The sequence below is a fragment of the Danio aesculapii genome, chromosome 15, assembly GCF_903798145.1.
Source record: "Danio aesculapii chromosome 15, fDanAes4.1, whole genome shotgun sequence".
Taxonomy (NCBI): domain Eukaryota; kingdom Metazoa; phylum Chordata; class Actinopteri; order Cypriniformes; family Danionidae; genus Danio; species Danio aesculapii.
In genome coordinates this window covers 12,844,557-12,856,611 of record NC_079449.1, presented here as the reverse complement: position 1 = coordinate 12,856,611, position 12,055 = coordinate 12,844,557, and the positions used below count along the sequence as shown (strand labels likewise).

At 36.6% G+C, this 12,055-nt stretch overlaps 1 protein-coding gene across 1 annotated transcript; it reads left to right on the top strand.

The window, feature by feature from the left end:
- Positions 1-3,381: 3,381 nt before the first annotated feature.
- sst1.2 (somatostatin 1, tandem duplicate 2) lies at positions 3,382-6,577 on the top strand. Its single transcript, XM_056474008.1, has 2 exons — positions 3,382-3,604; positions 6,237-6,577. The coding sequence occupies exons 1-2, from the start codon at positions 3,455-3,457 to the stop codon at positions 6,444-6,446; spliced, it is 360 nt and encodes a 119-aa protein (XP_056329983.1). The 5' UTR covers positions 3,382-3,454; the 3' UTR covers positions 6,447-6,577.
- Positions 6,578-12,055: the final 5,478 nt, after the last annotated feature.

The following is a 12,055-nucleotide window of genomic DNA, read 5'->3' as shown; positions in this document are numbered from 1 at the left end:
TAGTTGTAAGAGCAACAAATAATAACTTGACTTCTAGTTGATCATTTGAAAAAGTTGCAGAAGGTAGATGTATCATCTGTTAAACTGCATCCTAATCATCACAAATACTGCAGAAGACCTCCTGGAACCCACATGGACCAAAGATTCTCACGAAATCAGTCACGTTTGGTGAAGGAAAAATCATGGTCTGGGGTTACATTCAGTATAGGGGCCTGCGAGAGATCTGCAGAGTGGATGGCAACATCAACAGCCTGAGGTATCAAGACATTTTGTGCTGCCCATTATATTACAAACCACAGGAGAGGGCAAATTCTTCAGCAGGATAGCGCTCCTTCTAATAATTCAGCCTCCACATCAAAGTTCCTGAAAGCAACGAAGGTCAATGTGCTCCAGGATTGGCCAGCCCAGTCACCAGACATGGAAATTATTGAGCATGTCTGGGGAAAGATGAAGGAGGAGGCATTGAAGATTAATACAAAGAATCTTGATGAACTCTGGGAGTCCTGCAAGAACGCTTTCTTTGCCATTCCAGATGACTTTATTAATAAGTGATTTGAGTCATTGCAGAGATGTATGGATGCAGTCCTCCAAGCTCATGGGAGTCAAACACAACATCAATTCTTATTCCACTGCACCATGACTTTATATTCTACACTGTACATTATTTCTGTTAAGTGACAAGACTTTTGTCTAAGCAAAGTCAGACCTTACTGTCCTAATTAAATAATTAGTAATGAAGGCATGATCATATTTTATTTTGGTGTAATAAGCGTATTGTAGAGGCCTTTGCCTCGCATATAAGCCACTTTTAATGACCAAATGTAAAAAATACCAAATGACCAACTAGAAGTCAAGTTATTATTTGTTATTCCTAAAACTTGAATAGGTGACATCAGTTAATGTGTGTGTGTGTGTATATATATATATATATATTAGGGTTGGGCGATGTTGACCAACATGGAACGATGTCTAAATTGAAACATTGCGATGGGCTATGGCAATAATATCGTAGGCAGCGGTGAGTTAATTTTTTATGAATAATTAATTCATTCACAACAAATTAATTATTTGTTCACTAAAATTACTAAGAACAAGTATGAAAGTGAAAGACTGAAGCAGTGTACAGACGCTGTGGCACGTTACCTGATAGATTCAAAAGACCGAAGAGTCATTAGATAGAGACAAGATTAATTAAAGAGCCCATATTATACATGAAATAGGGTCATATTTAGGTTGTAAGGGTCTCCAACAACAGTCTAATATGCATGCAAGGTCAAAAAACACTTTCATGGTCTTATATTCTAATTTATTTTTACCTAATTATTCCAGCGACTCCCATATGAATCGTTCAGCGATTCATTTGTTCCCAAACCCCTCCTCAGCGCGAAGCTAATCTGCGCTGATTGGACCGATGACAGCCTGCTGCTTATTGGTCGATGACACTGCAAGGCTTCAGCGCGAGACAGAGTGAAATGCCCAGCTGCTAATCACTATTATAAAAGTAGTCACAGTGCACACACGCTTCGTAGTGCATTTCGGCTGCCAGTGGGTGAATGTAAATACAGACGATGGACTAGACAATACTGACGACTAACTATTTTATTGAGCAAAAAGTCCAAGAACTGGCGAGGAGATCTCCTAGCCCGTCACAGTCTGCTCTTCACACACACACACACACACGCACACACACAGGGCCAGCGCGTCCAGAATAGAGAAGGCGCGGCGGCGACACCTCCCTCACCACCCGCGTCCTCGGTTATATCCGCAATTACCCCCCCCCCCCCCTGTCTTCGATTCCGCGACGCCCCCCCCCCGGTCCTCACTTTACAAACAGGTCCCTTTCGTTTTCTCCTCTTCAGAGAAGACACACACACACACACACACACATTAACATTCTATGAGGAGACACTCACTGCTATGGTTTCATCTTTGGGTGAACTGTCAATAATATCCATCTGCACAGCGTGACTTCATTCGACCGGTGTCTGTCTGTGTGTGTGTGTGTGACTTTTTTTCTGTAAGTGGGCGGGGCCGCAGGTTTCAAATCTCCCGGGTTTGCGCGCACAACTACTTGTGTTTCGTAGCCGCGTCATCACGAAACACCTAATGACTCGTTATCAAGACGACTCGTTTGAAGCACTATGAGTCGACTCTTTTATGGATGAATCAATAGTTTTAAACACTGTACACTTACAGATTTAAGCCTTAGCTGGATATTTCACTTCACTAAGAGCTGTGTGACACACTACATGGAAGAGCATTTTCAAAAACCCATAATATGGGCTCTTTAAATATCATGTATAACAACTATAGTGAGACGCGATCCAGTACATTCTTGATGACCTGTCCGACGTGCACTGCTCTCTGGAGCTCAGAGGAGTGCATAACAGCATGTGTGGCTGTGTGTGTGTGGTCACGTGATGTGCAATTTCAGCCGACGGAGGGCTTTTCAGAAATGCTAGATAAAACACAGCGTTGATGCGGATCATTTTCGTTCTAAAATGCCATTTTAAAACTAAGACCTATTAGTGTAAATGGGGCCTGAGTGTATATTTTTCGTGAGCGGGTTTGCGATTTGGGCGGGGCGGAGGATCGGCGATGCCGGCTCAGCATCGTGTTGTCTATCAGCCATGGACGATGGCATCCTCTATCGTCCCAACCCTAATATATATGTGTATATATATATATATATATATATATATATATATATATATATATATATATATATATATATATATATATATATATATAACTGGAATTTTATCCTGGCTAGGTAGAGCTGTGTGAACAAAAACTGATGTTTATCTTAGTACAATAAAATATTTTCTACAATAAAGTTCTATTACATTTGGGCCTTGTTTCATGTAGTCCAAAACACCTGTGGCTGTATCTTTCATCAATGCTTTGAAACTTAATTCAGAATTCACTAATTGTTCAATTAATTCCTTTATCTTTTCAATAGAAACGTCTCCAGCAGCACAAACGTACATCCTTCTTGTGTCAACACTTCTAGAAAAGACACATTAAACTCTTCATTCAGAATCAATTAAGTTTATAAAAGCTTTCATCCTTCACTTCTGCCGTGGCATGTGTTCTTCAGAGCGAGAGACGGAGAGAGAGAGGCGCGCATGCATTTCTCTGTTGTATTTGTTTTAGATTAGCTGAACAAACCCGAAGCCATTCACTCTAATGCTTTTATTGTAGCTCCCATTGTCGACTCGCAATTCGTTCATTTGCCTTATCTTAATGAGAGCGTCTCCCATTAGTGTGGGAGCAGAAGTATCTATGCTTTATGACATCACAATCCAGCATCACCCAGCAACCTGGGCAGCTGTCAGTCAACCATACGAGTGGAGGGAGAGTTTAAAAAGAGCCCCTGGGACTTGTCGAGGGTCCAGAACCAGAACCACAGCTTCGAAAGAGACACTCCTTAAGTGGACAACAGAGCTTTGAGATGAGGCTGTGTGAACTGCAGTGTTATTTGGCCCTGTTGGGTCTGTCTCTTGTGCTATGTGGTCGCAGTGCGAACTCCCAGCTAGAACCGGAGATGGACTTCCGCCATCACAGACTTTTGCAGAGAGCGAGAGCTATTGGACAGGCACAGGTGAGTCTCAAACACAGATTAACACCAAATCTGGGGCCTATAAAAAGGGAGGGGTTTGTTAAAGTAAAATAGAAGTCATGTTTTGGCATCCCAAGGAAAAATTTGAATTCAGATTCTATTGGAAAATGTTCTGTTGTTCTATTTCCTTAACTTTCATGGAAGACTTCCGTTCCACAAAAGGTTTACAATGGCAATAGAACCAATAGAACATTTATTTTGAAGAGGTAATGTTTTTTTTTTTTTGATTGAACCGTTAGAATTTATTTGAATTTTAGGATTTTATTTTATTTTTTTCTAAAAAAAAAAAAAAAAAACACTGAAGCATGTTTATTTAAACCATTATTTACTGTTCATTTGTTCTATTTCCTTAACTTTCATGGAAGATTTCCTTTCCAAAAAAGGTTTTACAATGGAAAAGAACCAACAGAACATTTATTTTTAAGAGGTAATGTTGTTTTTATTCACTGAACCATTAAAATCTTAAAAATTTTAGGATCTTTATTATTATTTCTATTAAAAAAAAAACACTAAAGCAAGTTTATTTTAAGCATTATTCACCGTTCTATTGTTTTATTTCCTTAACTTTCCAAAAGGTTTGATAATGGAAACAACCAATAGATCATTTATTTTTAAGAGGTAATGTTTGTTTTTTTCACTGAACCGTTAAAATCTTTAAAAAATTTTGGATCTTTATTATTTTTTCTACAAAAAACACTAAAGTATGTTTATTTTAAGCATTTTTCACTGTTCTATTTGTTCTATTTACTCAACTTTCATGGAAGATTTCCTTTGCACAAAAGGTTTTATAGTGAAAATAGAACCAATTGAACATTTATTTTTAAGAGGTAATGTTTGTTTCTTCACTAAACTGTTAGAATCTTTAGAAGTTTAGGATGTCTATCTTAAAACACTAAATCATGTTTATTTTAAGCATTATTCACTGTTCATTTGTTCTATTTGCTCAAATTTCATGGAAAATTTCCTTTCCGCAAAAGGTTTTACAATGGAAATAGAACCAATAGATCATTTATGTTTAGGAAGTAATGTTTGTTTCTTCAATGAACCATCAGATTATTTAGAATTTTAGGATCTTTATTTTTTCTACAAAAAACACTAAGGCATGTTTATTTTAAGTATTATTTACTGTTCTATTTGTTCTATTTTATAGTGGAAACAGAACCAATAGTACATTTATTTTTAAGAGATGTTTTTTTTTCACTGAACCGTCAGACTCTTTAGAATTTTAGGATTTTTAATTTAAAATGTACAAAATTGCAAAAACACTAAAGCATGTTCTTTATGAATCTTAACCTGAGTCTTTTATGAAACTGCTCTGAAAAGCCTCTTGTGGACGCATTAAGAGAGTATTTATTCAAATCAGTAGCAGTTTTCATTTATCTGCTATCACAATCTTTATATATTCAACTTACGATGGATGTGCTTTTGTGGAAATGTGTTGGAATTTATTTTATTTCATTAAATGTTGGTAAGTTTTGGTGGAAATTACAATTTTCTACTATATTTGCATTTTGTCCATGCACCTTATTTAGTGGTTGAGAGCTCCAGAACTTCCCTTAGCAGTTACATTCAACTTACCAATAATTGAATTTCATTATCTGAAACTACTATTCAAAAATCTATTTAGCCAAATTTTTTTGGTTTGTTCTGCATAGCTTACATTAATTACATACATTATTATTGTTCACTCGTCCTCATGTTCTAAACTTGTACTGAATTTTTAGCTGCAGATTTGATCTATTTTATAGACTATAGATTTTAACTGTCTTTGTCCAAATGATGAAAGACAGTAGTGTCCAAAACAACACTTGACCACATTGACTTGCATTGGATGGAAAAAACAATTCTTTCGTGATGTAGCAAACCATTTTTTAAAGCCCTTTATATGGCAATCCTTAATAAACTCTGGAGTGTTACTGGGAGTTATTACAAGACTTTTGAACTTATGACTTAAAATATAAATATGTTTTAATGAATGTAATTTAAGTTACTATATGGCTATTTGCCTCAAAAATTGTTAGAAATCTACACATTTAAATCAGATTGCATGTGTTATAACCCACAATCTCAACCTAATTTGAAAAAAATTCCAAATGGTTTGGATATGTTCAACCCCCCCCACCCCCCCACCCCCAATTTTGGGTTAAAAAAACAGCAGAACTAGTGCAGGGCTAAAGTTAATATTTCAGTTTAATGTTGTTGTACTCATTACTCCAGATCAATCTACTTTTAATAGATGCTTAAATTAGAAATTACTACAATTCCTATCTAATTCTATAGGAAAACATCATTAATTCCAGTCCTTCTCCTTTCCCCTCACTCACAAAAACACAATGCTAAATGAACCTGTTTTTCTCATTTACGACTTACGACAAGTAAATCCATTATCTTTTACTATACAGAACCTCTGAGTTAATGGGACACATTTAGTTCTAATCAAAACACGTCCCCCAATAAATGCAAAATAGCTTTTACTCTTTTAGCCTCGGTTATACCTCATGTATACGTTAATCTTAATGAATGCACACCATTAGCTTTACTAGATGGTGTTTGTTCTACAAATAAAAAGGAAGGTGAGGTGGAAACTGAACTGAAATGTTGTTTGTTCTCTCAGGAATGGACAAAGAAAGACGTCGAAGAGCTCCTTTCCCTGCTTTCCATGCCCGAAATGCAGATGCGTGAGAGTGACCTGTCAACAACAGATGAAAACGAGGATCTGCGCGTGGAACTAGAGCGTTCCGCAGAGAGTTCAAACCACATTCCCGCCCGGGAACGTAAAGCAGGATGCAAAAACTTCTACTGGAAAGGCTTCACCTCCTGCTAAAGTTGCCAGTTAACATCATCTCAAATCTGTTGCTATCATAATCACTGTGATCAAATCACAAGCTTATTGGTTCTATCAGTCAACCGATTGATTGTAAGTTAATAAAACACAAATAAAGAATAAAAATAAAAGAGCTTTTTGTGGTGGATGATTTGAATTATGTATTTAGTATGATATTGTTTCTTTGTACTGCAAATGTGCAGCGAATATTAGTCTTAAAAGGATAGTTCAACGTCAAATACATTTTTGTCAACAAAAAATAAGGACAAAAAATGTTTAAACTAGGGCTGGGCGATTAAAATCGGTATCTTTATTTATTGAACAAACTCCATTGTCAATAACGATAAAAAAAAGATATGAAGGCTATAGTTTTATTAAAATGTGGCTGCTGAGTGTGCGCCTTGGAAGGAATGACAATAAGCTTAGGGTGTAAGTTTGCTATGTCCAATGAAGAAGTGCGACTTGCACAACATGCACACATGACGCGCTTGCATTTTCCAGCTACACCTACTTGAAAAACATCTGACCTTTTCCGAATGCCGTGAGTGCACCACGATTCATGTAAGTAGAACTAACCAATCTGCTTCTCACTTTGTATGAAATATACACATTTCATTAATAATGATAGATTATTATCTCAGACAAACACAGCACATCCAAACACTGCAATGCTTTCTACTTTTCTCCATAAACTTGCATCAGAGCTGCAGCTGTGATTTGTCCGTTTGTCATCCTCTGAAAAAATGGTTGATGGTCAACTAGTTACGAGAGACAGCATGGGAGCGTGAGTGCAAAGCACATTAAAAACTGTGAAGGAAACCAAATGTGCGCTCTTGCCACTTAAGGTCTGAATAACAACACACGTGAAAATGCCGTATAGTAGAAGTGAGGACATTGTAAATAAATAAGGATGTAAGGATGTCGCCATAGTGGCTTTTTGGTTTCTTTTCTTGTGCATCCCAGCCACTAGCACCCCATCTGAAATTTTTTAGCATAGGGGGTAATGTAGTCATCCAACTTCATAATTTGTAATGTTGCAGTATGCATTTGAATAACAGACATCACATGACTCTGTGAGTCTCTTCCGGGAGTCTCCTGCATATGCATAGGGACTCCCGGATGCCTTCAAATGAATGATAATCTCCCGGAAATCGCGTGCCCCCCCACCCGGGTCCTCAAGTACGTTGTGCACCCCTCCCCAATGCATCCCTCTCTGCTCTTCAGATATGAAGTGAGCAATCCCATCACCCCCCCCCCCATCCCTCTTCAAATACATCTCGCACCCCCCCCCCCACACTCTTTGAATATGTTGCGCCCCAGTCCAACTCCTGCAAATCATCGATGTCCCACCCGGAAATTACTTTTCCCAGGTTGGGATGCCTGGAATAATGACGGTTAGTTCTTTTACTTGAAAGCTCAGATTTGATTATCATAATTTGTTTTGTTTACAGAGTTTGAGGTTTACTGTATCATTTTTACTGTATTCGATCTACCTTTACTATTGCACATACTTTGTAACATTTTTTATCAAGTTTAAGAGTTTCTTTAACACTTACGTTTATTTTATTTTATTATAAGGAGATGAGATATTTTGTTTAAATATTTTTGTTTTGACACATTAAAACTATTTGCCTTAGTAAGGTTGGTAAATTAAAATAAAGTTGTTAAATAAACAAAAAATCTGAATATTCCTAAATGCATTGTTAAAAAATAATCAATAATTATCAATACCGAATGATATGAAACATGATATTGTGATATATATATTTTTTTGCAATGTCGCCCATTCCTATTTAAAACAAACACAAACTTGACAGGTTTGCGGCACAATTATTGTGACTGAAAATTAAGAATGCACATGCTCTGATATGCTCATTTAATGAATAAACAGCAAAATACAACAGTTTATATGCTACACAAATTAATGTTTTATCTTTTTGACTACATTATAGTCTCATCTTTTTCGTCAGTGATATAGCATGCTGATGTAGTAACCGTTAGTATCCAATCATATCCATGTCATCCCGTCTTTGTTTTGTTTGGGTTTTGGAAAAAAATTATTGTCAACAAACATTGTTAGCCCTTATTTTTATTGATGAAATTAACATTGCTTTCAGCATTACAATTCACCACAACTCACCAAGAAAAAACACTTGCTGTTTGATAAATTAACACTAACGAAAAATAAGTTTAAAAAATGCTCAGAAAACTCTCAAAATAATCAGTTTTTCCATTGATTCCATTCTCTCTAGACCAGTAGGCCTAGTCAGAATCAAAATTGACATTTGACAAACTAACACAATACCTTAGTAAACACGAGGTATATTTACCTCAGAGAAGAGAAAATTGTATTTTATGGCACGTTTCTGTTCATAATTTTGCTGTGAACAGTGCTAATAGACTTAAAAGGTCAGGATTTCCTTTAAATAATTAATTAATTTGGGTTTGTTTTTCACTGAACCTTAATGAAAAAATTAGATTTTACGAAAAAGAACCATTTATACAAAAATATAATAATAATAATAAAACATGTATACTGAAATAGTGTATCCCTTAACCTTTAAGGATTTGTGTGTGTGGGTGTGTGTGTGGGTGCGCGTGTGTGTGTGTGTGTCTTTGTTTGTTTATGTGATGTCACAATGGTGATTAGTATTAATTAACAGCCATTAAGGACCATTCCGTTCTGTTTAACATGCTGAGAGTCACGACACCCCAGTATGATTAAGAATGAGAGAGAAAAATGAGAAGAGACACACCATTCTCTCTCCCTCATTCACCTTCCCGCCATTAAAAGCCACGTGTCCTTCTTTAGATCTTCAGACCAGCACGCATGACTGACGGAACATCTATGAAGAGAACGAATAACTCACGCTTCATTTTCCTCTCCAGGCTCCAGGTTTGATGTGTTCTTCATTAACGTGTTATTGGCTGTGAAAACAGACACTGCTCCATGACTCGAGCTTCGTCCCTCGAGGCTCGCGCACGAACGCGCAGACAGCGCGGAAAAAGCTGTTAGTCAGTTGTAATTGTTATTTAATTATGGTCCTGAAAGCACCGCAAATATTTCGACACATCTGGACTAGTTTGATTAGCAAGCCCGAGAACAGACTTCGTCAGGCATTATGAACAGCTCTCTGCTGCTGTGTTTACCGAGCACACATTTTGGTCAAGCGTGTGTGCGTGTGTGTGTTTAGCGTTTAGTGTTCAACTAAAAGTACAAGAGTTTATGACAAACATGGCGACGAGTATGTGTATAATTTTCTATATTTACATTCACTAAGACATTTATAGAAGTGCATTGCTACTACACATTCTTTAAACTAAACTAAATCTTTTCATGCAGCCAATTCATTGTTTAATAAATACATTAAACATCAAATGACACTAAAAATCTTCATAAAAAATAAATGCAATGTTATATCTGTTAGGGCATGTGGAGACCAGGGTACTACTAAACGCAGGTTTTTCATTAAAACACACCACACTGGCTGCATGTACTGGTAACTAAATTACTGTTTTTTTTTTAGATCGGATATGGTTGCGGCCGGAAGTTAACGATATTTATTTATAATAATTATTACATTTCCTATTTATTGTATTTTATTAATGTCTACCCCCACCCCAATCCTAAACCCAACCGTCACAGTAATGTCAAAATAATAGTTGTACTGAGTATTATTTATGCTATCTATTAAATTACCCAATAAATTGTTTTTTAAAGCCTACCCCCACCCTAACCGTCAAAGTACTGTAAAAATATTAATTATTGTTATACAGTGTCATAAAAAAATGCTGCTATATTGATGTGCACATCGCATTTCCATCCGGCCGCGTATCTGATTGAGACTTTACAGTAAATTACAGGCTAAAGATGATGTAGATACGTTGACAGTAAATCATGGAATTAGCAAGTTAATACTAATAGAGTACCTGTCTGGGACGTTCTTAGTTATTTTGTTACGTTTGGTATTGGGATGATAATGGAATTACCAGCACACAACGTTGTGGTAATGTTGTCTGTTGGTAAGTCACGATATTACCAAAATTGAAAACAATGAAATCTCTCCCCTCAACAATGAAAAAGAAATATGACAACAAGATGCTATGGTGCTAGAAATGTGTATTATTATCGACTAAGTGAATGAGTCGTTCATAACAGGGATTCATTTCACAAACGAATCGCTCCCTCCGTTAGAATTAGAAGTGAAAGCAGGATAGGGAGGGGGTGTGTTTCATGACATGGATTAGATCAAATCAAACAGGGAGGGAGGATCATACATTTACATACACTCACAACTTACAACACATGCTCTGTCAGCAATGCCCGTGCAATCAACTATCCATCAATGTAGAAAAGTGATGTAAAATTATAATTTTCGTAATTTAAAAAAATATTACTGACCACCGGGAAAACTCCCGATCATAGATATATGTGTATATATCTCTGGCTAAGTCCCCCACTGCACCTTGGTCCCACATTAATTTCAAAGGAGCGCTACCCTGTACTAAAATGGCGGCTCTATTGACGCATTCTTTCTAATAGTCAATAACAGGGTAAGTAACGTCTAATGTAAATATCTATGCTTATCAGAAATATAGTCTACTTAAAATTAGAACAGAAAGTCTAAGGCCCAATCCCAATTCTACCCCTAAGTCCTTCCCCTTTACCCCTACCCCTTGTTTTGCACATTCACGTGAAGGGGTAGAGGTTTCCCAATTCTCTTTAGCGTGAAGGCGTAGGGCTAAGGGGAAGGGCTAGACACTCATTTGAATGAAGATTTTTCAGGACCACTCTCGAAACCAAGGGGCAAGAAAATTTCCTAGAATACACCAGTCACAACGGAAGTAAGGATATTCACAAATTACAATTTTTTTGTCATTATTACCAATTTTTACAACAAACAAGCATATGTTTAATACATTCATAATGGTGTTAGTGTTTAACCCTCATGCTTTAAAAAAAAAACACTTAAATAAAACCCGCTAAATTTCTCTATCTATAGTCCTTATCTATCTAACTCCTGTTTAGCAGTCTCACAATATTCTGATTCTCTGACACTCGAATACCCTGTCAGAAAAGTCTAGAGGCTGGGAAAGGCCTTTTTACAGTCTGCTATAATGTTAATGTTGTTTTCTTGTGTTTACATAGATTAATATGGCAACTGTAATGCACAGTATAGTTACGATCTTATTGCCACATTATATCGTAATGATAACATGATATTGTTGCCTTCAGTGATTTTCTGAAGATAAATACCAAAAATAACTCAACTGGAATAACTACAGCAGTCGCGATCGTCTGATCTCATATGAAGCAAGAGCTCTTAATGAGCATATAATGGTGTGTGCAGGTGTTGTAGTTGTGTCCCATTTCTTAGGGGTAAATTTTGAAGCTTTTCCCCTTCACACTCGGTTTCAAGGGCCAAGGGGAAGGGGTAGGGATTGGGCTTAAGTATATGTGGCTTGTAATAAACTGATCAAGATGAAAGCTACTTGAGCATACTTAATTATTTGAAATCTAGTGGACTTGAGTTTGTGTTTACTATTTTGATAGCCTATTGACTATTCTTTACATATCCAATTTTGTACTTTAAGTTGAATATTAGTAT